At 43.9% G+C, this 27,600-nt stretch overlaps 1 protein-coding gene across 20 annotated transcripts in view; it reads left to right on the forward strand.

The window, feature by feature from the left end:
• The window catches only part of ADGRL3 (adhesion G protein-coupled receptor L3), a 493,319-nt gene extending 469,352 nt beyond the window's left edge, over nt 1-23,967 (forward strand). For 7 of the 20 annotated variants that reach the window (XM_066548022.1, XM_066548021.1, XM_066548026.1 and 4 more), the window contains 3 exons: nt 6,418-6,546; nt 9,955-9,972; nt 12,043-13,621. In XM_066548022.1, the coding sequence (XP_066404119.1) occupies nt 6,418-6,546; nt 9,955-9,972; nt 12,043-12,848 (953 nt within the window). In that variant the 3' untranslated portion in view covers nt 12,849-13,621. Of the gene's footprint in view, nt 1-6,417; nt 6,547-9,954; nt 10,007-12,042; nt 13,622-20,761 lie in introns of those variants that run through there. The other 13 variants (XM_066548032.1, XM_066548033.1, XM_066548034.1 and 10 more) reach the window with 7 other exon arrangements.
• Nucleotides 23,968-27,600: the final 3,633 nt, after the last annotated feature.

The following is a 27,600-nucleotide window of genomic DNA, read 5'->3' on the forward strand; positions in this document are numbered from 1 at the left end:
ATAGATTAGATGCTGCAAGTGACAACAAACCTATTTGAGAGAAATTTAATAGGGAAGTTTATTGAAGTTTATTAACTGAATCCTGTTGGCTATGATAAGAACAGAGCTTGATAAATCTAAATGTCAGAGCATTTGTTGGAAGGAAGTTGGAAAAATACTGAAAATACCTGTTGTCCTCCAGCAAATATGTGTGAATTTGCTTGTCATAATTGCATTTATTGTTAGAACAGATTTTGAACACATGGAAGACCAGGATTCATTAAATACTTGAAAGCTCTACCTGTAGAAAAGAGCACAGTGCTGGTAAGGAAAGTCTCAAAGAAAACTAGAGCTTTGACTCCTAAAAACCTACTTTTGTTTCCCTGAGAGCAAACTGGAATAAGTTAATAGTGAGTGAAGTATAAAACCAGCCAGAATTTACAAACTGAAATCACTGCAGAGAGGCCATTCCAGTGACACTCGAGTCTGAGCTATTCACTGCACTTTGGGTAAGGCAGAGTGTGTTATGGGGTTGTTTTAGTGGACACTTAGAGGAAGACTGAGCTCTTACCACATCATTTGTATCCAAGCTAAATCATGTCCCCTGATAGCTCAGGAACTGTTCTACCTTCAGGGAATGGTCCATGTTCTCCCTGGCTGTCACTTGTCCCTGCAGGGCAGTCTGAAGTCAAAGACATGACGTGCAAGAAGCTGAGGGACCTGGTTTATGGTGGATGTGAACTACAACATAAGTTGGGTGTTCCAGGGGTCAGAACAGCCAGGAGTACAGCACTGTGCCCTTACCTAGTGGAAAGGGAGCCATATTGCTGGCAAAACTGGGAGGAAACAGGACTGAGATTGATTGAAAGCACAGCAGTACATGTAATTCCTCCTGAAACAAACAAAAAAAGCCCAAGAAAATCTACATTTTGGAATTGCTGGGTCAGAGGCAATGAAACATTTTGTTATGACGCAGATGTGCTTTTTATAAATTATTTCTGTTTCTACTCTAATAAAAAGTTGAAATAATACAAAAAGTCAAAGTCAGCTTTTATCCCAGCCACTCTTCTGGAACAAAAAGTGAAAACATTTAATTTGGAAAATACTGATTTTGTATGGACATTTTTAAAGCATTGAAGAGTTCACCCAATTAAATTTGTAAGCTGGTCCATTCTCCTTTCTCAGCAAAACTGCTCTTCTGTCACATCTGCTCAGCAGTGGGGGAGTCTCTCCAATCCCCTGCTAAAATGCACATACCAAAAATATTTCGGTATGAAATTGAAAAGAGCAGAAGTCAAGGAATATACATGGTGGTGGTGTTGCCTGTGCAGACAGATGATCCCTGCAGTGCTGCTCAAACCCTTTCAGCCAGGCAGAGCCGTGGTGAGTAACAGTATTATTCAGAAAATCTGGAGGAGCAGTTGAATCCATTTCCCTCCCAGCTGGGTAGACTATGCAGATGATTCAAGGTAACCTGTGTGGCTTTGTCAGCCAGCTGCCCACAAGAAATTTTTTGAATTTTATTCCTGAGTGATGCAGTCTAGAGTCTGGCAACATGTGCTTCTCATCATAATTTTCATCCCTTGCTTTCAGTGAGTGAATAAACCACACTTGTGTTTAACAAGGTGCAGTTTTCCCATACAGTCATTACACGTCTCTTCCAAAAATTATCTCTGCATTCAATGTTGTCCTGCATCAAAGACATCAATTTCTGCCTTAGAAAGGAAAGAAAAAGGTTCCATTTAGTTGCATACTGTCATTAAAATAATACCTACTTTCATAGCCACAGAAAGCAGCTAAGTGTCGCTATCTGAATCCTTTGTGTCTGGTTACAGTGATGTTAAAACTTGTGGGATTTTTATCTTCTTTGTCCTGGTCGGTTTTCCTAACAGTTTTTCTTAGTTTGTAAGTCAAAAGTGCAACCCCCCAGATCTCCCCCTGCACCCTGAGCACAGGCCATGGCTTCTTCTGGCCTTTTAAATCCAGTACAGCTGGACCTGTGGTGCTTGGATCATGAGGATCACTGGTGCTGTGAGAGGAGCAGGAGCATTTGCATCTTACCCAGCAAATACTTGCCTTCTGAAAGACCATCATTTCTTTCTACTTGTGATCACAGCCTGCAAATCCTTCACTTGAGGAAATCTAGCCTCAGGAAGCCTTGAACTAAGCACTGGCCTTTCCAGAAATCTAAATTTAAATGTCATTTTGGATATTAGAGCTGACCTGGTAGCTGTGTTTTGCTCTGAACTCTGGTTGAATACCAGTGGAAACAAGGAGACTTGGGACTGCAGTTGGACCAATGTGATTGCAGGGACCATTTTTGTAGAGGTGTGAGTTCTGCTGTTAAATGTTTGCTGGTTGTGATGATATCATCATGCTGTAAAAAAAGGTGAACCTATGGGTTTGAACCCATCTTTTTTCCATGCCCCCACACGTATACAGCATGATAGGGGTTTGGAGACAGAATGCATTTGCTTTCAGTGGGGTGCCTTTGACTAGCAGAACTGGAGGCGATTCAGCACAGCTGGATAGGAGGCAGTTTCCCTAACTAAATAAAGAGTGGTGGCTGTGGGCCGGGCTTAGGTGGTGCAGCAGATGGCAAAGGAGGGATTCATATAGGGGCTGCTATTGCTGGAATGTAGGAAAGCAAGGATGACACAGAGCCATGGGGTTTGCTGGGAGGGGTCTGTGTTGCACCACAGATGCTGAGAGCTGAGGATCCAGCAGTAAGTGAACAAATAAAAGTAAGTGATGATTACTGCTGCCTGCTGAAGACATTAGGCACATCACCAATGCCGGGCCTGACAGCTGCCAGGGTTCCCTTCCCAAGAGTGCTCTGACAGGGAGGAGATTCCAGGTGGTCAACAGGCACTTGCAGCCCTGATCTTTCTGTTTTTTGGGCCCCTGGACGTGCAGTGACCTTTGTAATTGCAGCCCCAGTGATGCACACCCGCGCACAGGACTGCAGAATAACCCTCCTTGCTGTCCCCCATGGTGTTTTGGGAGAGCAGGCTGCTATGATCCCGTGCCTGCTTTATTGGGGTTTTGTTGGCTTTCTATTACCAAGGCTATTTTCATGCAAATGAGGTCATAGTTCCATAGTCTACCTGCTCCTTCTGCTCCTGCCTCATCTGCAGCCCTAATCCGCTCTTCCTAATAGTCCCGTTGGTTGCTATAGCAATGATAAAGTGGTATGAAAAAGCCAGGATGATACTTAAATGTATGTCTGGTATTACATTTTTCATTTTTTCTCCTGGGAAAGAGAAACCAAATAATGAGAGGTTTGCTGGGCTTCTGTTGTTTTTTTTTTGTTTTGTTTTGTTTTGGGGTTTTTTTTTGGTGTATTACTGTTTTATCAAAAGCTTTAACTGTGGGCTTTTTGGACCTTGGATGCAATCTTCTCTCAGCACCCTTTTAGGCTGGGAATTTTGCAACTCAAGAGCAGGTAGTAAGAAACAAGAACCCAAATTTATGAATACAGGGTACATGGAATTTTGTATTTAAGATGCCAAAGTTACTTTTATTGTGTCCTGCACAGAGTAAGAAGTTTGACAGTTCATCATGGTAGGAACCTAAGCTGCAGAGTGCTTGGTCTCTGAAAGTATTGAAAGATATCTGAACATGTTAGCTAGAGGGTTTGTTTTGGATTTGCACCAGGAGACTTACTCAGCACTGCCCCTGAAAGTGGCATTTTGAACAGTAAATTAAATCTTTGAACAGTAAATTAAAATCTTTAAGAAATCTAGAGAGAGGAAAGCAGAAGATGGAGTATTTTTGCTCAGTTGCTGCATACAGGAATGGGTGGCTGTAGTACCAAGCCCTATCTTTTACACACATGAGAGCAAAAATTACTTACTTATTCTGTATTTTCAACTTTTTTTTGCGAAGATTGTAGTCAGAATCATGGATATGTATTAAAAGTTGTCTGAAAGAGCCATATTTGTGTGAATTCAGCTCATTCCAGAGCCCACCACGTTGGCAAATGTAAGCAAGCAAAACCTACATTTAAGTGCTTACACAGATCCCTTCTTTCTTGTCCCAGTCCGAAGCATCCCCCATGCAAAAACAGCTTCTCCTGCCCAGCCATGGTGGGATCAGCTTGTTCCTGCCTGCTGGGGCTCACTAGACAAGATCAGGCCATGGATATATTTCTAGCAGTTGGCATTTAAAGACACCTCGAGCTAAACTGCTCAAAAGCCCACCATGGATATATTTTTCATATCAATTCTCATAGGGACTGAGTTGGAGATTGGGTTAAATCTCAGATGGGAGGTTTATATCACTTCTGAGTTTATGGCTGACATTAACTCTGGACTGTCTCATTACTTGTATAAAAGGGAGCCCCTTTTTGAATCTTTTATGGCCTGACTTGATTAAAAGTGGGATGAAAGCAGAAACAATTTTAATGGCCTTAGTGCTTACTGGTATAAAACTAGCACAAGAAGAGAAATTGTTCCTACAGTCCCTCATCCCAGATGAATGTGAGATTGAGAGAAAACACATTACCAGAAAGAAAGAATTGACTCGTTTACCTATTAGTTACATTCAAGGTTACTTAGTTAAGCGTTCATATAATGTTTTCTTACAGGAGACAGCTTTGTTTCCTTATTTTCAAACACAGCAGCTCATCTTGCTTTCCATCAGCATAGACAAAAATATCAGGTGAGAGAAAACAAGTTGTTTTTTTCCAGCTGCATGTGTCGAGGAGCCTCCCTGGCATGCAGCCCCCATAAAACACTGCCTTCTACTTTGTCCTGTGCTCAAGACCAATTCAGTGACCTGCTAATGCCATACGCCTGGGGCTGGGAAGTGCTGGGGGATGATGGGGGAGAGGCAAGAAACTGTCTGCTCCCTCCTCTACCTGCAGAGACATGGGGAAATTTCATCCCAGGCCTGCATACAAGCACGGCAGCCTCCACCTAGCCTGAGGTTTGGCCAGTTTGCCTTTCTGTAAATAATAAGTAGGTGTGAGCTTTCAGAGAACTCCCTGCTAAGGGGATTTCTACTAGCCAGAGGTCCTCAGGGCTTATATATCCTCAGCAACTCCATCCAAAGTGATTGTACCCAGTGCCCTACATGCCCCACAAAGACAGCCTTCACCTCAGCACAGGGCCGGCCACCTCCACACCTAAAAGAGGCAAATGGGGTCTCCATGCCTCAGACACTGGTAAAAGCATTCCTGAAAGGGTTCCTGGTTTTGAGGATTGGCTTTTCAGTTACTTCTTTGGGTTGAGGCTATCAAATGTTGGTGACAGCCAGGTCATCTGAGCCCTCTGACAGTCCTGTGCTAACTAGCTGTAGTTGCCCCCCGATGACTTACTTTCCTGGTGGAAAGGTTTTGTCTTTACAGTTTAGTCCTGGAGGTTAAAAACCATGGACATCCTTCCTGCTCTAGAACTTAGTAGGAATGGCCCTGAAGGGCATGTTTTTTTTATTCTGTCATGTCTCTGTAGATTAGATGAGGTTCAGAGCAAGGGTTTAAGGGTTTTTCATCCTGTAGGTCAGCTGAAAGGTAGGGGGAGACTTTGCTTGCTGGATTGATGCCTGCAATAGGAATTGCAGCCACCTGCCAAGCCATGATGATCCCAAAAAGCACAGGTCCAGAGGCTGCATCTCCAAGGGATAAACCAAAGATCAAAGGACAACGGTTGGCTGAGTACTTGGAAACAGCAGCAAAGAGGTGCTGGAGTGGTGAAACAAGGTGTTTGTCGGGCACACAGAAAGCCTTGCGACATGCACTTCATGGCCACTCTCGTTCCTGATAGAAATGCCTGGCAGAGCTGTAGTGCTCTCACCTTCCAGGATGGATTCAGGTGGTTGTGGATGCTCTTGATGGTGATATCAGAGAAGCACCTGAAGTGAAACTTGCCCTCTTAGACATGAGAAACAGCTGCTGTCTGAGAAATGCTGAGAGCCTTTGGAAAGGCTGCATTCTCCATCCTTTCTCTTCAATTCTGCTTTTTTGATTTAGATGTGTTGCGAAGGTCTGGCAAAAGAGATCCTAGCACATAGTGGGAGTTGAATGTGCTGTTGTCTGTTAGTCATTATGTATATATTTTTTTTATTCATTTGGCACTTTCCGGAGAGTTTTTCCCCCCACATTGTGTAGGCTGCCATCTTCCTTTCTTTCTTTGTAGCAAGCATGTGGGCGCAGCCTTGCTTACACTCCGAGCAACTGGGGAACCACCATAAATGTAGCTTATCCGCTTTCTGATACATTTTCTTTTGCGTTGGTTTGGATTTGTGCATCGTCAGTAACATCTGTTCTGCTTTAGTGGCATACAGTTTTCCGAGTCTAATTAGCTGGCTGCTTGTAATCAGGACTATTTCAACTGTTGTCATTCTGAATGTTCTTTTTCCCTTTTTTTTAATACCACATTTGCCTGATTGACCTTTTTTGTTGTTTTTTTTCTCTGTCTTTCTATCGGGCTGCTCCAGGAGCCATGGCTAATCATCTTATAACCAATGCTCTGCTTCGTCCTCATGGCACTAACAACCCTTATAATACATTGCTCGGGGAATCGGCGGTCTATAACAACCCTTCTGTCAGCATGTACAACGCACAAGGTGTGCTGGAGTTTCTCTCTAATTTTTCTAGTGAGAATTCCATTTTCTGTGGCTTATTTTGGCCCATTTCTTTCTTTTTTTTCTTCCTTTTACTTTTTCTCTCCCCACGCACACACACTTTTTTTTTTGGAACTGGGCACAAAAAAAAGATCCTCTCCCCTCCCTTTCATTTCAATGCATCTTTCCATCTTCCAGATGCTATTTTTCCATGAGCAATCCAATTCACTTTGAAAGACTTTGGTCAGTTTTACTCAAAGCATTCACAGTATTTTGATTTTGATTTTTTTTTTCAGTCTCCTTGCTTTTGTATTGTTTTGGACTTGTGTGTGTGTGTGTTTTGTCAGACACATCCATTCCTCTCTTTGTTGTCAGCGCATTTCCTTGTTAAACCATTCATTTCAGAAACAGGAACACCACTGAAGGTAAGTGAAGCTAAACTGGCCTTTGCCACCAAAGCTGCTCTGATTTGAAATGGCCTGCAGAAATGTGGCCAGCAGTGCGCTGGTTTGCACAGGGAGTAAAATGCAAAATAAAACTGCCCTTGATCTCTTAAGAAAAATGACACTTGAAGCAAGAATTGTAGGCCAGCTCCAAAGAGCAGAGCTGAGATAAGAAATGTTTTGCCGTTTGCATTTATACATTTTATCTGTGTTGTTAGGGGGAAAAAAATAATCGAAAGAAGGTGTAGTGAATCTAGATAATATTTGATATCCTCCTTTTGGCAACAGAAAAGAGACAGGCAGAGTCAGTTGTACCTAATGGAGGTTTCTGCTATGGAAATCACTCTCTTGTCACCTACATGTTTGTCTCTGCTCTGGCTTCTGTGGGAAGGGACAATGTTTGTAAGCTGATGTCCTGGTGCTTCTGTGAGGGAGAGGCAGATGTGTTTAAGTAGGGCTTGAGGAGGAGATGGGGAGTGTGGAGCTCTGACAGCTCCTGTCTCTTTGTGGCTCCATCCTGCTCTGCCCTTTCCATGGGAGGTTTTTTTGGTCTTCCTTGTAAGGTGGCTGAATCACTGCAGAGTAGCACTGCATTCCAGTGCAAGTGTGCCAGCACTCTGTCAGCTCTCCGCTCTCAATGAAGGCATCACTTCCCAGTAAAGGATATCTAAGAGAGGGAAAATAATGATGGTGTCCTGGTTCAGAGTAGTCAACCCAGGACAGATGGTTATAATGCAAGCAAGAAAGCCCCCTTTGTACTCTGGCAGCATGTTGTTTATAACAGAAATAGATGTTGAACTGTATCAGTAGGGTATTTGCATTCAAAGCACAAAGAAAGCACATGTGTTTGACCTTTTTCCTGTTTATTAATTTCCTAAACTATGCTAACTTTGTGCAATAAATTTGTTTCCAAGAATGCTTTTTTGAAAAGGGGCTGCTGTTAAACATGAAATGCTCTGAATTTTAAGATTTTCAGTGTACTGCAAATGTGGAAATGAGCTTTGATGTTCTGACTAGTTTCTTGCATGATAACCTTGAGGTATGGGAGTCTTTTAAATCAAATGGCAACAGGTAACGCTGGGTCAGCATTCACCTTAAGAGGAATCCTGATGTTCAGGTCTGGGTGCTTCTGCCCAGGCAATATGGGCATAAATGTGTGTTACATTTATTTTAATAATTTTATGGTCTTCAAATTTTTAATACTAGAATCTGATACAGTTACCTGAGCTAACAGAATGTTATTACACAAAAACAGCATAATTTTTTTGCAAGTGCTATTCTGTTCAACACAGTTAGATAAGTAACAGAGAAACCTGTCCAGGCTTCATCCATGGGAGGTGAAGAAAGAGAATGGGACCACCCTGGTCCCATTTAAGCTCCTGGAGCTTTGCCATTGACTTCAGAAGGAGCAGAACCTAACCCATTGTTTTCAGGAGGCTGTGAGTTAATTAATGACCACAGAACTGCTATAGCTATTAGTTTTCAAACTGGTTTAGGTCCCTGGACAATTACAAACTGTGAATATTAGGAGATCCTGTGGCAGAAATGAAGGGTAGAAAAACCAACCAGGCCTAGTGGTCTTGGTGACCCTCTGGGGATGCTGCACCAGCAGGAATGCTAAAGCCAGGAGAGTGCATTGTAACAGTAGATGCTGTCATCATCTCTGGGTGTGCCTTGGCTGTGGCTGGCGTGCAGTGAGGCATTGTAAGCTAACAGCATCCAACTAACTCATTCCACATCACTAAGGCCGTGACTTTTTTTTTTGCACATTCATTTACCACTTCTGGTGCTGGCCATGGATGGGGCAGGACACCCTAAGGAACAAGGGACTGATCTGGTCCACCTGTTTCTTTTCCCCTCCCCAGATACATCTTTTAAAATACTGTCTCTGCTTAAGCCAAAGCTGCCACATCTGTGGCAGGCAATCACCAGGGACAGGAAGTTCTAAAAATTACCCTTGAAAAGAGGTGGGGAATCAGACCATAAAAGGCCAAATTCCAGTGACATAAGCAATTCCTTGATAGGACACAGAGTGTAGAGGGAGGAGGAGGTAGGTGAGGGGCCAAGTGCTCACTGTCATTGGAAGCTGAGGGACATACGCTGGCTCAGTCTCTCCAAAGCACCTTTGGTCAGAATTAATTTTGAGAGAAGGTGTCTACAAGCATTAATGACCATTAGCAAGCTGTATACTTAAAATCCAACAGACAGCTGAGGAGTGGGAAGCTGAGCATTATCACTGGCTCTTCATCTTATTCTCTGACTTTTCTTGTTTTAAGCCTTTCTTAATAGTTTCCTTTAGCAGTGTCATTATTCAAACTACTATTCCTCTTTTTTTTTGTTTGTTTCTTTTTTTGCCAAGTCCATGTAGTTTGCCATATGTTTGGTTAAAGTAAAAATCAGACTGGCCAAAGTTTGTAAAATGCCAGCAGCCCCATGATGAGCAAAGTCATACTCTTACAAAGCACTGTTGCAAAAGATGGACGGCAAAACATTTTTAGCAAGGAAACAGAATTCAGTTTCAGCTACCAGGGGTTATTATACCTAACAGTAAGTAAAGCCATTCATTTTAAGACTTTGGAAATAACATTGACAGTGCCTGTCTTTTCAAGCATGACCGTTACCAGCTTTAGACTTTTCTTAAATTTCCTGGCATTATTTCTTCATTTGTGTTGCACGCTGAACATTTTATAATGGCTTTGGAAAACAGTTTAAATGTGATAATTTTTTTAAATAAAAATGTAGACTATTGACTATTGCGCGTAAAATATTTTTTTTTCTGTCTAAAATGTCAATATTTTTAACCTGAAATAAACCTTGTAACAAATTCATGTATTCTGGGCAGTGGAAATTATTTCCGTTAACTCTCTTTTCTGCATATCATCAATTTGCTTTTTACTCATGTTTCTCCTACTGTCGCTGTAAGCTTACTTGTTGTTTTTTCTTTCCTTTTCTTCATGCTGTCGTTTAGAGCCCTACAGAGAGACAAGTATGGGAGTAAAGCTAAACATTGCATATCAAATGTAATTTTTTTTAGTTCACTTTTATTGCATCACATATAGATGATGTAGTTAATAAAGGAAATTAATCTCACAGTTTTGAAATCAAAAGACTATGAATAGACATGTATATATATGTGTATGCGTGTGAATGTATGTATGTATATATATATGTATGTGTACATATATATATATATAGATGAGATTAGATGATGCTTCCTTTGTTTATTTCTCATTTTTGTGATATCGTTTACCCAGCATAGTTTCTCGTTTAGTTGTGTATGCTTTTTATGCTTTTTTTTTTCTCCAATTTCATGTTTTTATTTGCGAGGTCATGGCATTTTTATATGGTGTGTTTCATTGCAGCCTCCACTCTGTTCTCACCTGCAATGCCTCCCATTTTATTTCTGCACCAAACCCCAGATCTATGCATTGGCAGCAGGAGCACAGTGCTCAGTGCCTCAATGCATACCTTACTCAGCATAACCATCAAACAGATGCTGTTGTACCTGTCACCCATTACATACAGCCCTCCCCCAAAAATGCTCACTTTTCATTTCTCCCCAAGCATCGTGACTCGGTTGGAGAGCTTTCACCGTGAAAATCAACGGCTTTGCTCTATGTCTGTGATGGCTAGTTGATCTTTTGGCATAGCTCCCTCATTTGCTGGGGAACCCAGGATACAGCAGCACCCTCTAAGCTTCAGAAACCCAAAAGGTGACCGACACATTTGGGGCATTTCATTCAAAAGCAAGAAGAAGCCTTCAGTAGCGCTATCCAGCCCTTGACATACAGCAACTACTCCATCGCAGATATAGACTGAATCCTGTATTTTCAGAAGGTACACATGCCATGTACTAAGCATGGTATGAGCAACTGTTCATCTGAAATTGTCAGTTTAATGGCTTCTCTGATCCACTGTGCCTTGCTGGGAGTTGCTTGCCAGTTTTTGGCAATGCCTGAAGCCCTTAGCTGAGAGGTCAATAAGTTATTTCATGCATCCCCATGCCTGTTCTCCTTCCAAGGAGACCAGTGATCCCAAAAAAGAAAGCATGGTGGCTTAACTGCTGGGGCTGATTTTCTTCTCCCTTGCCCACCCATGCTGGCATTGCTCTCAAAGCACTTCTCTGCCATCTCCCGTAGTGCTTTGGGAAAGAGCTGAGCTCCAGCCTCATGCTGTCAGCACTGAGACACCTGTAGAGACGCAATAGGCAGAGCGGGGACACCCCGAGACCCTGCTACTACTCTCAGGTTCCCATGACCCCACCTTTACCATGGCAGTAATGGTACTTGCTGTACCCTCTGCTGAACCCACTGCTTTAACTTCGCAGGTGGAATAGGAGCAATTTTAAAGCCTTCACAAGACCCCAGAACAGCTGCCTCCAACATCAATTGTTTTAGAAAATCCCCACCTGGCCAGTGTGGAGTAAATAATTTTGGTTGTGCCCTTAAGCCAGAAGAGGTAGGGCATTTAGCCTTGTTCCAGAAAATCCTGAGCCAGGAAGCACTTTGTGCCTCCCCCTTGCAACTCCCTGAATCCTGCCATTCAGTCCTTATGTCTTTATCCTGACAACCTGCCCAGCGAAAGGGGAGAGCAGACATTTTTTCCTCTAGAAAGGATATACTCCCAAACAAAGTTTTGGTAGTGATTAGCCTGGGCTGCAAATATTTTTTCCTCAGCTGGGAGGAATTGCCCCCTTCCTCCAAAATTCCTAGGGCCAGGGCAGTTGTGACCAGCCCAGGGTCATGAATTTTTCAGCTCCCTCAGGAATACATAGAGTACAAGAGCTGTAGGAGAATGCTGGCCAGGAGAGGTTATCCTTCCAGCTGGATGTTGCCACATCAAGTCACACACTTGACAGTGCTTTCCATTTTTTTTGTTGGGAAGCCCTGGACCACCAGCTGGTTAGATGAAGCTGCACCCTCCCATTTTGCCGCAACGCTCTCCTTGCTGCCCAGTCCCGGCAGCTGCGGCAGCCTAGGAAGGGGGTTTGAATGTGCACATCCCGCATGAGTGTCCTGTTTGTACAAGTCACCCTCTCTTGTGTAATGTTTTTCAGAGGGGCTTCTGAACAATGCCAGGGATACAAGTGTCACGGATACTCTACCACTGAATGGTAATCACGGCAACAGCTACAGCATCGCCAGCGGCGAGTACCTCAGCAACTGCGTGCAAATCCTTGACCGTGGGTACAACCACACGGAGAACGCCCTCGAGAAAAAGATCCTGAAGGAACTCACCTCCAACTACATCCCTTCCTACCTGAACAACCATGAGCGCTCCAGCGAGCAGAGCCGCAACTTGATGAACAAACTCGTCAACAGCGTGGGCGGCGGGAGCGAGGACGATGCCATCGTGCTGGATGACGCCACCTCCTTCACCCACGAGGAGAGCCTGGGCCTGGAGCTCATCCACGAGGAGTCGGACGCCCCGCTGCTGCCTCCCCGGGTGTACTCGGCGGACAACCACCAGCCCCACCTCTACAGTCGGCGTCGCATCCCGCAAGACAACAGCGAGAGCTTTTTCCCTTTGCTGACCAACGAGCACACGGACGACCTGCAGTCACCCAACAGGGATTCTCTCTACACCAGCATGCCTGCACTGGCTGGCATGCCCATGACAGAAAGCGTCACCGCCAGCACCCAGACCGATCCTCCACCAGCGAAAAGCGGCGGTGGTGATGCCGACGACGTTTACTACAAAAGCATGCCCAATCTTGGCTCCAGGAACCACGTCCATCAGCTACACACTTACTACCAGCTAGGTCGAGGCAGCAGCGATGGTTTTATAGTCCCGCCAAACAAAGAGGGAACCTCTCCGGACGGCAATGCAAAAGGACCCGCTCACTTGGTCACTAGTCTATAGAAGATTCAGCAAAAATTAAGCAAAGAGACAACTAAAAGCCTCTCCGTAACACTCGGTTTACTGTTCTGAGTTAATCTAAACAGTGGTAATATTGTGTGTACTCCTAAATCTTCATGCTGTTCAAAAGGAAATTCTCAGACTTTTTTTACTGGAATTTTTAGGCCGGCCTGGAGAGGACAGTAACTGCTGTGCCCCCCTTATCTTCCCATCCTTCTTCCCTCCAGACAGACTTCATTATGTTAATGAAAGAGATAGATAACGGCACACTTCGTGGCCTTCTCAAGTTATGCCGTGTTTGTTTAAACAATCCTTGATGCTGTGTTGCTCTTAATACCAAGGACCTGATTTAAGAGGGAAAAAAAAAAAATAAAAGGCCAAAAATGTGCATTTGAAACTAGTAGCGATGACGCATCTAGGTGGGAGCGCTGCGTAAAACAAGCTAGCAAAACTCTTTCTTACCAATCCAGATCACACCATGGGTTATGGTCACTCACAACTTGGTTTCACTGCAGCGCCCTTTGCTGCGGGAGCAAACAAAACATAAACAAATTTAATGAGACGGAAGGGAATCCTAGAATCCTGTGCTAAAGGCATATTTTACATTTTGCTGTATTAACGGATGATAAAAACTAATGGCAGAAAAAGAGAAGCGAACAATTTCTATGTAATGTACAGATACTAGCATTGCACATATAGTCTGCTTTCTGTTCCTCCAGAACTTGCGTCCCTGTTAATGTAGTGGAAAAAAAATAAGAACTTTTTTCTGTTGTGCTGGTCTTGTAAGTTTGTCTACCAGTAGGAGCAAGGGTTTTCATAACTCCTTCCTTTTTTTTTTTTTTTTTTTAATTTTGTTTTGCCTCGTCGACTGCTCCTTCCCTCTGTCCCCTTCCCATCCCAGTAAAAAAAACTCACTGGGCAAAAAAACAAAACCCCAAACATCACTTTCTAAGGACTATTTTTAGTAGCACCATCACCATTTCTTTTCAGCCAAGGCAGTCTTTTAATTTCCTCGCTGTATAACCTTTTTCAGCTGGCATGTTGCCAGCAGACCTTTTGGCAGACTAGAGCAGGGCAAACTTCCTCATTGTCAGTGCACAACCCGATGGTGACAATAATCCTGTGGAGCATCTCTGGCCGACAGCCCCTCAGCCAGGCCCTCGGGTCGCATCCAGGGACTGAGGAGAGGTTTTGTAGTTGTAGTGGGGCTTCTACAGGAGACTGCCATTTCCCTGGAGGAGCAGAGGGCCTTCTCGGCTCAGTCTGGTCCTCGGTTTAGGCACTTGTACTGCAGTGGTTAAGAAGAAAATAGATTGACACGTAGTGAGCTAAAAAGTACTTTGCGGTGATTTTTAATTAAAAAAAAGAAAAAAAAAGTCCTCTGTTCATTATTTTTCCTAACAGGAAATTTATTTATTTGACCGGATTTTTAAGTAACATAGGCTTTCTGGAGGTAAATTAGCAGCACGGAATATGAATTCTTCTTCTATTTCTCTTTTTTTTTTTTTTTTTTTTTTAATTTATGATCCATTTTGTACGGTCTCAGCAGTTGAATGACCTCATTACTAATATTTGTTGTAAAAGTGAAGCTTGTTTGCCAACCAATAAACAACTGATCACGATTTAGAAGATACTGTATGTATGTACTGTACAATTAATCTCTCTTTTTTTGTCGTTGTTGTTCCTCTCTCCATTAATGTCTTCAGTATGAGTCTCCACTCCTTTACAGCATGGGTGAGCAATGCCGAAGAAAGGAGGCCTAAGCTGAGAAATTTAAGCACAAAGGTTATGCAGCTGTGGCTGTCTAGAAAAATCAGGCTGGTGGTACTTGTTTAGGGGCAAGAACAGCACTGGTTGACATTTGTTGCAGGTGATTCTAGGTCTGTTTTGTGCCTACTGTATAAAGTAGCCGACGACACATGGATGGTTTGAGTATAGTGTTTCACATGTCATATCTTTAATCATTGTAATTTTTTTCTTTTATTAATTTTCTTCTTTTCTTTTTTTTTAATTTGGGTTTTCTGAGATTAAAAACTGCTGGTAGCATGTCAAAGAGTAAAACAAGTCCCCGTTAGGCCTTCTCGGTCGTTGTTTGCTGTCTCTTTATTTTCTTGCTCCGGGCATATGCCAAGCGCCCTCACCATCCTTGGCCACATGGTCCTTCTCGCCCCACCTCTGCCAATGGCCCACTGGCACTTCACTGCTCTCCTCCAGCCTCCCCCTTCAAATCCCTTGAGTGCAATCAGGAATACGGAAAGCCACAAAATAGACTGGAAAGGTTGTCAGGGGAAGTAACCACCTCTGGATATGATTGGTAATGAATTTTCAGTGACTTTTCACAAAGCCCTCCCACGACCTGGGCTTAGGGGCTTGGTGCTGCCTCCATCTAAACTGTGCCTATCCAAGTCCTGTCATGCTGGGTAAAGGCCAAAAGGCTTGGAGCAGGTGGGTGAGGCACCTGTTGATGAAGATATTCCCAGTGCTGGAGGATTAATGCAGCAGCAGCAGATCAGTGGAGCAGTTCCACCCCATCCTGGGACCGTCCTCGCACTGGGGCCGTGCTGCTCCGTGCTTCTCAGCAGAGTCTGGTTGGGCAAGAGAACCAGGGGTGGTGGTATTTGGTGATATTCATTGCCTTCTGGTTCAAGCCACCTGAATCCTTCCTGCAGCCATTCTGGCCAAAACATCTTGGGGAAGAAACTCCATGTAGGACCATGCACTTATCGCAGCAGTGCCTCTTGCCAGGTCTAGTTTTCGGCAAGGGAGCATTTCCATTTGGAATATTGGAGAATCACCTGACTTCATAGCAGAGTAGCCACTGGCCAGCCAGGTTATGCTCTTGCTCTTGATGCTGCCTCCCTGTTACATTTTATTATCCATACCAGCAGCGATGGAAGGGGATAGTGCATGGTGGATCCACTGTTGCAGGTGTGGCAGGTTATTCACACCCATGTGGTCATAGCAATTCATCTAGCAGCCCAAGAGAGGCTGCTGAGGCTTTAAATAACTGAGGTACCTCTTATTTTGGGGAAAGTAAAAGCTCTTTTACTGTATTAGACTCAAAAAATAGTTTTTCAGGGGTATGGTGGAATTGAGTACATGCAGAGGGTGAGATACACCCTAGGAAATACCATCATGATAAAGTGGAAGGCAGGCGATGAACACGGCATTTACCAGAGTTTCTGAAACTGCAAGAACAAACCAGTGGTGGATTTGCTATGGGATGGTTTTGTCCTACTGAAAAATCTTCACCTTCTTTTACTACAAGTGGTCATTCTTCCCCAACCCTTTTATGTATTTCAGGTTTATCAGTGTGCAGGCTGTTTTTCCCCTCTTCTCCATCCCTTCTCTTTGCCAGCCTATCCATGCCTATTAGCACTTTGATTGCAAAAAAATGCTGTTTATTTTCAAGCTGATTATTTCTGCTCCCAGGCTGCTCTGACATCACAGGATTCATGGTTGGTGCTTCTTATGGCTTAGTAAACAGCTGAATCACAAAATAGAGGGAAATATATATTATTAATTTTATTAAGCCAAAAATGGTTTAAGACTGTAATATAGTGAGGATGTTTTATGAAGGGGAGCAGGACGCAGATTATTTTTGGCATTTTCTTCCCCTTGAGAGCAGATTTTGTTGTGTCAGATAGTTGATTTTGGACATGGTGAGGGTTGGTGCTTGTTGATAAGTAGCTCACTATGTACAATTCTTATGTGACTGGCAGCAGTGTCTTCTGTGCAGACTGCAGCATGTGAAAATCAACTCACTGTTAAGTCCTCGGTGCCTGCAATGCTCCTGGGGTGTGAGGGAGAGCTGGAAAACTTCTAAGGCATTTCTTAATGCTGAGCCAAGGCAAGAATGTGAGAAAAAAGCTTGATGAAAATGCAGTAGTGATTATGATGTTAAATCCATACTCGTGCTTGGGGCACATAACTGTGTAGACTGGGTTGAAGGGGATAATCAGCCATGTACTCAAGGGATCTTTTCGAGGGCTCCATTTAACAAAACAAAGGAAAGAAAACCAAACCAGATTTGGCTTACAGGGAGAAGATTAAAGCTTCATCATTCAAGTGCAACAAGCATCCCACTTTCAGCTGAAAACAGACAAAATAGAGGCAAATAGGTAGTGCTTGATCAGATGAGAACATCAGCTGATACACAGACCATTTTCTGAAGCACAGGGCCACCTTTGGGAAGCATGAGCTACCAGGCATGTTTGGAGTGAGGCTTGTTAATGTTTATCCATTGATTGAGTTCCCCTTTAGAAAGCCTTTCTTGCAGGTGGGAAGAGTGGGATGGAGAAGTGCAAGGCTCCATGCTTTGCATTTTCCTGAAAGCCATCTTAGGATGCTTTACGAGTTATGAATCCCTTTTTTTCACTCACTGCTAATTTGTGCAGGACTGGGTTATTTTTCCTGTGTAATCCCATTGCAGGCCACCCTATAGAGAGCTGACACATTGATTTACTGCTTAAGGACACCTTGACTACAGCAGGCAATTCCCACCCATTTTCTGCAAGAGCCAGAAGAGACTGTAAGATCTCCCTGAAACATGAAGGAGAAATACAAAGCAAAAGACATGCCAAGAAGGACCACGTAGGCTGGAGGGTTGCTTGGAATGGGGGGTATTCATCACAGCTTTGGAGGCACTGTGTAGGCAATAGTGCTCACCTTTGTCCTGTTGATTTCTGCCGGTTGATTGCTTTTAATTCCTTGACATCTGTAATTGTTTACCAATCTTTTTCCTTCCTCCCTCGCCCCAGGTAATAAGCAGTGGGATACCTCAGAGAGCCAGGGGAAACAGTGGTGATGGAGGGAGGCACTGAGCTCCTGGGGGTCCTTTTGTGTCCGTGTGTCCCTATTGCCTGCATCCCCCTTCCCTGACCAGCTGGCCTCTCTGTCACACCCCCATGTTCCCTTGATCTCACTAGGTTATGAAGAATGTAATACCTGCAGAATTGCCTAGTCAACAGAGATTGAAAGATAGCTCATCTTATTAAAAACCTGTCTCAGGAAAGCCTAAGAGCACAAGCTTGGTCATCTGTCACACCCTGATCTCCTCCTTACCTTTAGAAAGAAAAGTACTTTATTTTTAGCTATCTGCTGCATTCGGCTACACTCTATGCAAATTTCATTTAATGAATATTTTAGGGTTTAAATAGTCTGGGCTCATGAACATTATATAAATGTCATGTTGTTGCAGGCTCTCTGGTAACGGCGTGGAGGACATCCTGCAGTGTGAAGCTGAAGCCAGATAAAATCTGTGATTAGTGCTCCCAGGGAAGGCAGCCATGGGTTGTTCAGTGACTGTCCTGGGTGGGGACACTAGCAGTACAGTCAGGGGAGGGCACTGCAGTACCCCTGGGAGGCAGCAACACTCTGCTTTCTAGGCTGAGGGACATTTCCTTCAGCACAGGTAGCTGGCTTAGGGCCACTATTGCTCTTCCAAAGGCTTTGGGATGCATGGATCATACACCAGATCATTTATCATCCCAGTTCAGAAGAGGCAGTCTATTTAAAGCTGAAATATCAAGACTTGCCAGGATAGCTTGGAAATCTTCCTTTTTCACATCAAAATAGCTTTTTACAGGTGCTTACTGTTTATTGTATTCGGTATGCCAGACAGATGGTGATAGTCCTCTTCAGGAAAATGCCAAGAACAAAAAAAAATAATCCTAACTAGTTTCTGTCTTTTCATTTCTTTACCCTCCACATATTTTCTTTTCTTATATTTCTACTCCTTAAATACACTGTACACATGTAAAAACCCAAGCTAAAGCCTCAATAAATAAACAAAAAATATTGGTATACAGAGCAATTATTATGTGTTGGAAGCAAATGCTTGGTATTTTAGCAGTGCTGCTTAAAACCCCAAACAGCAACTTTGAAGACACAAACATAGCTGCTGCACAACCTCCTCAGCTGGTGTGTTGGCAGTATTTGTACAGATGACCAAATATCTTAGACTGCCACTTACAATGGACTGCATCTTGTGTTACAGCTTTGGAAAGGTTATTTCCAGCAGAAGGGTGTTTGGTGGGTAAATTACAGCAATAATAAAACTCTTTTCAGCCTATCTTCTCCCACTTCTCCTGGAGGCATCTCAGGCAGAGTTAAATTTGGGTCCCTGTGGCAGAAAACCTCACTCCAGACAGTGGCCCTGCAGCCTTTGTGTCCCACCAGCAGCAAAGGCTTCGCCTTTCAGTGGGAACGAGTCTGTGATAATATCCACTGAAAAATGGCTTTGGGGATGAATGGTGACAACCAAGCAGTCAACAAACTGGGTGGAGGATGTCTGGGTATTCCACTTGGGAAGCAGAAGCACAGTGCCCCAAGCATCTCTGAGGATTTGGTTGCACAAAAGCTGCAAAGGGGGTGTGGAAAAAGGGACTTTGGGTGGGAGGGGTATTAAAAGAAAAAGCCCCAGATTTCTGGCAAGGCTTTGTCCTCTGGCTGAAGTATGCCAAAAAGAGTTTCTCATGTGCTTTCTGTAGGCAGCTGGAGAGAAGTGCAAGGTCATGGGGAATTAGAACCGTGTGTGATTGGAAGGCATATTTGAGGCAAGCTAAAATCTTTGCTGTGGCTATCGGGTGCCTACTCTGGCCTTGGTTTCCTCACCTTAAAAAAATATAAATTTAAATGGTTTGCCACAAAGCAGCCTTTTGGTTTGGGTTTGTTTTGGGTTTTTTTTGAGAGGGTCCCTTCCTGATAAATAGAAGAGGATTATTTTTTCCAGTGCAAACACCTCAGCTCTGCCCTTTGGTCACCTTCCCCTCACCCACTTCCTTGCTTGCTTATTCAAACTTAGAGATAAAAGGCCTCATTGCTTAAGCTGCTGTTGATATCAGCCAGGAAGAGTGCTACATATTAAATAGGTGGGATTTTTTATTTTCTTTACACACTGTGCATCCAGGCATTTTCCACTGCTGGCAGTTTGTACTGCAGTGCAAAGCAGCCCACTGAGCTAACAGCAGTGGAAATGGAAGGAGAAAATGCCTTTTTTTGGAAAATGCTTTTTTAGGAAAAAAAGAAGAAAAAATAGATGAGCAACAAGGAAAGGATGAAAGTCCCTCCTCCTCCTCAGAAAAACCCTAAAAGATCAGCCAAAATGGCCAAGCTGGGAGATGCCTGAAAAGTTGCTGGTTCTGCCCCCACCTCTTTGCCTTTGATGCCATAGAGAGCAACATATATTTGGGAGGGTGAGAAACAGAGTGAAATTATTTATGCTTAGAAAATGTCTCCAGAATAACTCTTGATTCTTTTTGAATGTGATTAGCCTACCTTAACATCTCCCTGAACTATTATTTTTAAAAAAGCCTGCATGAGCTCACCCCAAAGTGCATGTGGCTGTGTCCTCCCGACGTGAGCTTGTGAAAGGAGGTGCTTTCCCCCCTTGGGCTGCAGTGATTATAAAGGCAGCTGTAAAGCAGAGCACTCAGGATGCAAAGTGCCCTTCAGATAATGTCTGATATCAAAACAAATCTGTTTACTCTGCAGTCATTTATACTGAATATTTATTATTAAGGGGTGAGGGGAACAGAAGAAAAAATGCAGTTTGCTCAAACAAGCCCTGTTGTGTTTACACAAACTGGTGGCTGCAGCTCAGTGATGTGCAAAACACAGAGGAGCAAAGAGGCACCTCAGTGTCACTCTTCTTCTGCAGAGCAATGGGCAGCAGTGGCTGATGCTGCTGTACAACAAACTACTGGCTCATACAAATTCAGCAAAAAGGGTGGGAGGAGGTTTGTAATGGGATGCTCACCCATAAATGCACTCACTTCCCCGAGCAAGCCTTCCTTTTCAAGGCAAGCAAGGCATCCTCTGCTTTGTCTGGGGATGGAAATGATCTTGAAAATAGTTGTTCTTGGTTGCAGGGTCCTGCTCCGGGGATTTACCTGCTCTCCCCTTGTTTTTCACAGAAGGCGTAAGGACGCCCAAGCAGGAGCCGGTCTTCAGGCGAGTCACCATGGAGGACAGTGTCATCTAGCACCTGGGGACCCTGAGCCTGCCCCGGCCAGCCCGTGCCAGTGCACCACCTCAGCTCCTCTGTGCCTCAGCCCACCCGTCCCTCACTTGGGATCACGCTACAGGAGAGGCTGGAGAAGCTGGCCTCGACCAAACCCTCAGCAAACCCTCGCATCCCCAAGGAGAGAGCAGCCCAGCTGAGATTCCCACTGCATGGCAGCACCCTGGGATGTGCCCTCGGTGTTTGGCCGCTCGTCTCTTTTTTGAAGATGAGCAGAGCAGGTGAAAATTGTCTTTTGTAATAAGAAATTAGTTTCACCTGCTCCGAACATTGACTTTGCGACTTGATAACACTTTAAAAATGGCCGAGCGTGGTTGATCCACCATCCTGAGCCTCTCTCCATGCCCTCAGGCTGGGCTGTATAAAGGAGAACCTGCCGAATCCAGGTTGCTGTTGTAAATACAGACCTGTCAGTGCGAAGAGCCAACAAGGGATGGACCAGAGGGACAGAGAAGTAGTTCTTACATCAGGAGAAGCTGAACGTGCCAGCAGAGTACTGTCAAGCGAAGCTGTTGCTTGTAAATAGGGGCCGACGCATGTGTCCAGCAGCAGCTCCACTTGGCCAAAGCTTCTCGGGGGAAAGCTGCTCAGATTTTATTGTCTTGTGTAAATAGAAATATTTTTTTGAGGAAAAAAAAAAAAAAGAGCCTTAGTATCTTGAAGATAGCGTTTCTCAATCAGCTCAGCTGGGGATGGATATATGGGAACCCACGGGATCTGCCTGCTGGAGACTGGCACAGGCTCTCGCAGCCAAGCTCTGCCATCACTGCAGGAGACACCTGAAGGAGGATAGACCTGTCCAGCAGAGGATTCAGCAGACATTTCTCCCTAGTCCCTGTCACCAGGGTGAACTCATCGGTCCCATGGTCTCCGCTGATGTAAATAATCAGCTACAGCCCACAGAGGACTTGGACTGCTTGGTGCAGTTGTGGGAGGGGGGAGGGTGGGATGGGCAGAATTCATCAGAGGGATGCAAACCCCATCAGCGTGGTGATCCCCAGGCTTTTAGCATTAGTTAAAAAAAAAAGGAAAAAAGGAAAAAAAACAAACCCTGAAGGCTTATTAATGGCTTTGTGCCACCTGTTCAGCTGGGTAAATGGAGGCATGCCTAGACATGTTCTGTGTTCATGTCAGCCAGTGCCTGTCTGTGCAGTTCTCTGTCTGTGCAAACGTGTGTGCAAGGCTGTGTCTGGTTCGGGGGGCTGCCAGCCACTGCAGGTCCCTGTGTCTGTGTAGCTGTGTCCATGAGAGAGGAGAGAACATGGATGTGTGTGTTGTACTGCCCTTTATCCACCCAAACACATTCCAGGAGTCGTAAGTAACGCTGCTAGGTCCAGCTTCAGTAGCAGGAGTGCAGAGTAGTGTCCACACCTCTCCAGGGAATGAGGCTTGGCAGGCAGGGGGATGGTGTTGGCTGAGTGAGAGCTGATGAACCTCTGCTCTGCATTGAGTTGTCATCCACTGTCCCCTGCTGTGGCGCTGGCAGGATGGTTCCTCCTGGAAGTTGGACAGGAGCTTTGGGGTTTCCCTTTCATCATTCACCACCCAAAGCTTACTTATGCCTTATTTACTCTGAGTCTAACTAGATTCATGCAGTGCAGGGAAATTAGGAAAAGAGAATGAAATGAGAAATTGAAATTAGGAAAAAGCCCATATATTATATTTTTGAAAGTTACCCCCAATAACTTTCTCTGGACATAGAAGTCTCTCTTCAGCTTAGCATTTTGCAGGAAAGCAGCACCAAGGTGAAGTGTCTTCCCCATGAAAAAGCCAGATAGCTTGAAACAACTGTTGCACTATTTAGCAGAGCACTGGGGCCAAAGCCCCTTTTGCTTTGCAAGGAATGGGAAGTGGGCAATCAACAGAAATTGGAAGCTGCCTCAAATTCCTGAGGGGTGTGGGCATCTAGAGTGGTAATTTGCTTGCAGTGGTCCAAGGTGAGCTGCAGGGAGTCTTTTCCACTTGAATACTTGAATACCTCCTGTCAATCCAGCTGTGTGTGTTACCATTAACACCTAACAACTGCCAGTGCCAAGTGATTTATATATTTATCAGGACATTTTTTAATTTATCAAACCAGTGCATGGGAGGCACTGTGCTTTCATCTGCCACATGTGGACACCTCTTCCTTTGCCCACTTCTCCGGCCTTGTATAGTGTCCCCAGGCAAGGTGACCATCATCTTGGGGATGTGGTTTCCTCCCCAGTGAAGGCTGTTAATCTTTTTTCCAGGGAGAAAAATAGTGAAAGATACGAGTAACACACCCTGACTTTGTGCTGGAAATGTGCTGAAAGTCAGCCAGTGTATTAAGCAAAACAAGTAACTCCAAAATGTTTGAAAGTTCACAATCTTTCACAGATATGAGGAAATATAGAAACCATTCTTATGGTTTCTAGGGCCCCAAAGGGCAATGCTAAATCCTGAACCCAAGGCTTCCTGACCCTGGGGAGGTTTGAGGTGCAGCATGGGGAAAACTTAGGGGCAGCAATTACAGGAAAGAAGACATTCCCTGGTTTTATTAGATTGCAGGAAAGCAGAACTCCCCTAGTTGGGTTGAGTGGGGGATTTTTTTTCATTGGAGCACTTACTACTAGTTCCTCTTCCCAGACAATCCCATCATCCTGTACCTTAAACCCTTGCCTTTATGTCTAGAAGTTAGGAGGCATTTACAACAACTTTCAAAGTTTCTCTCTCTCTCCAACCCTAAAAGAGGCTGACACCCCACAACTGACAGTTGTGAAGATGAGCCAGACCAACCCCAAGTCTTCATAAAAATGATGAATCCCATCCACTGCATCCATATTGATGGCACACAGGTCACACGTGGAGATGAGCAGTGAGGAGGGGGAGGCAGATAATCAGTGAAAATTGCGTGTGGGAGGTGCTGTTACCAAACCCACCTGGCAGAGTTTTGATTTAATCCAACCCTGAGTCAATACTGATTGACATTTCACTCGCTTTCCATATCGTAACTGGACTTCCTTACTCCTCAGGCATGGAATGAATCTTAATACATTGTAATTACTGTACTCCTGGTGGTGAACCGGTATGAAAAGCTATCACAGAAAGCATTAATAAAATGTACATTATGAAAAAGAACTCAGCATTGTCTGAAATTAATAATGCACCAGATTTTTCTCATCTACGCCTGCTCATTACAGGCCTGCCCTTGAGTTTTCTATTAAAATGACTTATTCAAACTAGTTGTATGGCTGTGTTCAGCGTGAAGTTATCTGCTGTAGGTTTGCATCCCAGTTAGATGTACCGCATGAGGACTTATTAATCTGTTATATCTTTCAGGCATTGATTTTGGTGACATTTATATAACGCTGGTATGACTGAAATGAACTGATTGATTCATGCGTATGGATTAGTTTGCCTAAGACTTTGAGGCTAGGTAGCTTTATCATGCACTGTAACGCCAGAATTCATCACTGTATTATTTACAAGACTGAACTGGCTGCATCTCAACAACTGAAGAGATCTTCACTGTTTTATTTATGTATAAATGTTTACTTAATCAGCCGCCAATTTTGTTTAGCAGAATTTGTTCGCAAACGGAAATTGTAAATGATAACGTGGTTTCTATTTTAAAATTTACAGGCTTTCATCTATAGCAAAATCCAAGATTTCCAAAGTGTCTTTGTCTACTGGCAATCAACAAGCTCTCTTGTATATGCTTTCTGGTAATTGCAATTAGCTGCTGCAATATTTCACATAAAAAACAATGCAACCCTAATACAGGAGATCTGAGTGGTAGTGTGTCACAGTCAACATAAATACCCCAATGCTTACAAATGCTGGAGGTTTAACAAAGCAACAAGGAGCCACCTGCCAGTGTAGAGGCAGGAGCTCATGGACATGTGTGGTGATTTCTGCTGCCTTATTTTACAAGAAAATCCCAGTTCCAGGTAAATTGTGTTTCAATCACTTGGGCCATATCCCCTGCTTGAGGAAAGCCTGGTCAAAGGGGGCAAGGAAAACATCTGCTCACTGTGCATTGCAGCTGGGAAAGTGGCTGGGCTACCATGAGTGTTTAAAGGTATAACATTCCAAGGAGGCTTAATCCCAGGTTCCCAATCGATTGCACGTGTTTACTTTGGACCATGCTGCTTCTCCCGGGAACCAAGGTATAAGGAGACATAAAGGATTTATTAAATGAAAGCAGAGACTTTTCTGTTAGGAGCCATTTAGAAATATTTTTAGTGCAAAGGCACAAAAGAAGTGACATGTTAGAGACCTATAAAATAATGAGTAGTGTCCAGAGAAGGTGAATTGAGTGCTGCAGTTCACCATAGGTTATACAGCAAGTGGCACTATGTGGAGCAATGAAGAGGTGAAGTTTTAAATGTAGTTATAAGTAATGTTTCATTACCCATCACGGGATTAACCCACGGACTCCCTGACCCAATACACCAGTAAGGTGATGTACAATGAGCTTTAGTAAGATATTATGCTCTTTCACAGTTTAAAGAATGAAAGGGGGGAAAAAAGTAAAAAAAAGAGAAGCCTGTCACCTACAGGCTCTTATTTCAGGGTCAGAAGGAACTGCTGGCTCCCTGAGGAACTGCAGAAACACCCCTGCTGAGTCTTCAGCCATACTTCACACTTGTGATTTTTCTTTTTAAACCATATTTTATTAACATAAATTACAATAGTATTAGGTAGGCCTGGAAAATTACTTGCCAGCTAGCAGTGTGAAAAGGGGAGTGAACTTTGCATGTCAGCACCCTGGGCTGTACCTTCAAGAGTATGGGATCATAAGAGAGTGATGCTGAGGGGTTACTGTGCCTCACAACCATTGAACCCATCACTGCAGAACTAGTATCAGCAAATAGTCCTTCTCCACATGTCTTTTTGGCTCTGTCAGGTACAAGAGGCTGCTATTACATTACTCCTAAGCTTTCCCTTTTACAGGCCAGACAAATCAAATTCTCTCACTCTACAGGTTTGTTCATTATTCTTTTAGAGCAATTAGGAGAAGCACCTGACAAAGGCTGGGGGGGGAAAAGTAAACACGACATCAGTATGTTGTATGAAGGCTAGGAGCTGCTTTAATCAGCTCTGTGCCCACCTGGATGTAACTCTGGTTCCTAATTGGAGAAGTAACAGCAACACCTGTGGATGTTGCATAAAGGCCCCTTAACAAGCTCAGGGGTGGTGTGCTGAGGAGGATTTCTTTCATGCAGGTCAAGTGATGAAGCTGATATGGTTTGCAGCAGTTTTGTAACTCCTGGCTGAACTGGAGATTAAACTTTAGGAAGATGTTTCAAGAGTGACTGGAGTTCTGAGGAATGATGACTCTGTTGGACCCCTTGGTAAGACACCCCACATGCTAAGTGTTTCTGCTGATGTGCAAGTATACAGCAGTTTGACTCGTGTCTCAGCAATTAAATTTTATTTCCTGTCTTACACCCTGTTTATCCATGCTAACAGGTCTCCTAGATCTTCTTGGATAACACCTGCTGTGTAGGAAGATATAAAATTGTAGGAAGGGCTGAATATTTGTCACTGTAATGTCATCAAAATGGTCTCGACTAAAAGGTGTTGCTGCAGGAGTCTGTTTTTTTTTCTCAAGCTTCCCTCCATGCATATGGGCTTTTAGTCATGTTTCAAAATAAGATGAAGACATGCCTTTTTCTTTTTTTTTTTTTTTCATCTGTAAAGCTAAAAATGAAGCTGTTACGTGCATGCTTCCTTCTGCTTGGATGCACTTGCCAGCATCTGGTGCTGTGGGAAGCTGAAGTCACTGATGGTGAGGCTAAATTATAACCTCTCCAGTGTGTGTGTTGAGGGGGCATAAACCAACATCTGCAAGGTGGCTTTGGGGTATGAGTAGCTGACCCTCAAGCTAATGTGCCCTGCTTAGAACTTTGTTGTCCTTGGGGCACAGCAGCTGCACAAAAATGAGACTTGGAAACCCTGGTTTTCTTTGCAATATCCTTTATTTACCCTTACATACTTATTATTATATGGTATGCTCCCCCTAAGCCCCACCTCTGAGGACCAATGGCTGCCTGCTGCTCTGCACCTCTGCTGAATATTAAGCAGCCCCCTAAAAGCAATGAGGCTGTTATGGCTGAACAGCTTCACCATGTGCAGGCTGCACGGATATCCAGCAAAGAAATCAAAGGCATGATGTCACCAGTATTTCTTATCTAAAATTAAATATCTGTTTTAAGTCCCCAGACACACAGAGACTTTGTATTAGAAACATATACTGAGAGTTCAGACTCTGAGTCATCTCATATATATTTCACTCAAGCCAAGGGAATAGCAGTGAGAATAGACCTGCAAAAGAGCAATTCTCTATTCTAGCAAGATGAGGGAGAAAAAAATGTTCAGGGAAAATACTAACGGGTTCACAAGTGAAAAAGTCTTGCCAATGAAATTGTGTCTCTAATATTCTGTACCTCTGTGGTAAAGTCATGATTTGCTGTGGAAAATGCAGCAGAGACTAAGTGGGTCAACTTGTGCTCATTAATGGCAGAGACAGAGTAAGTGGCATTTGAAACAAGTCCACTCAGAGGGAAAGTGAAAATCATTTATTCTGAAGGCATCAAATGTTTGTTGTCACAATTGGATTTCAAGAGCAAGTCACAATGCTTTGGGGTGCCATTGTCCAGGCAGGGTTAAGCCAAGCTCTGGATGTGCTGGGGCTGAGGGCTGCATTTCTGCTGCTGCTCTCCACTGTGTTGTAGGACATGCTGAATGGCCACTTCTGTGCCCTTT

Source organism: Molothrus aeneus, chromosome 4 (assembly GCF_037042795.1).
Source record: "Molothrus aeneus isolate 106 chromosome 4, BPBGC_Maene_1.0, whole genome shotgun sequence".
Lineage (NCBI taxonomy): Eukaryota > Metazoa > Chordata > Aves > Passeriformes > Icteridae > Molothrus > Molothrus aeneus.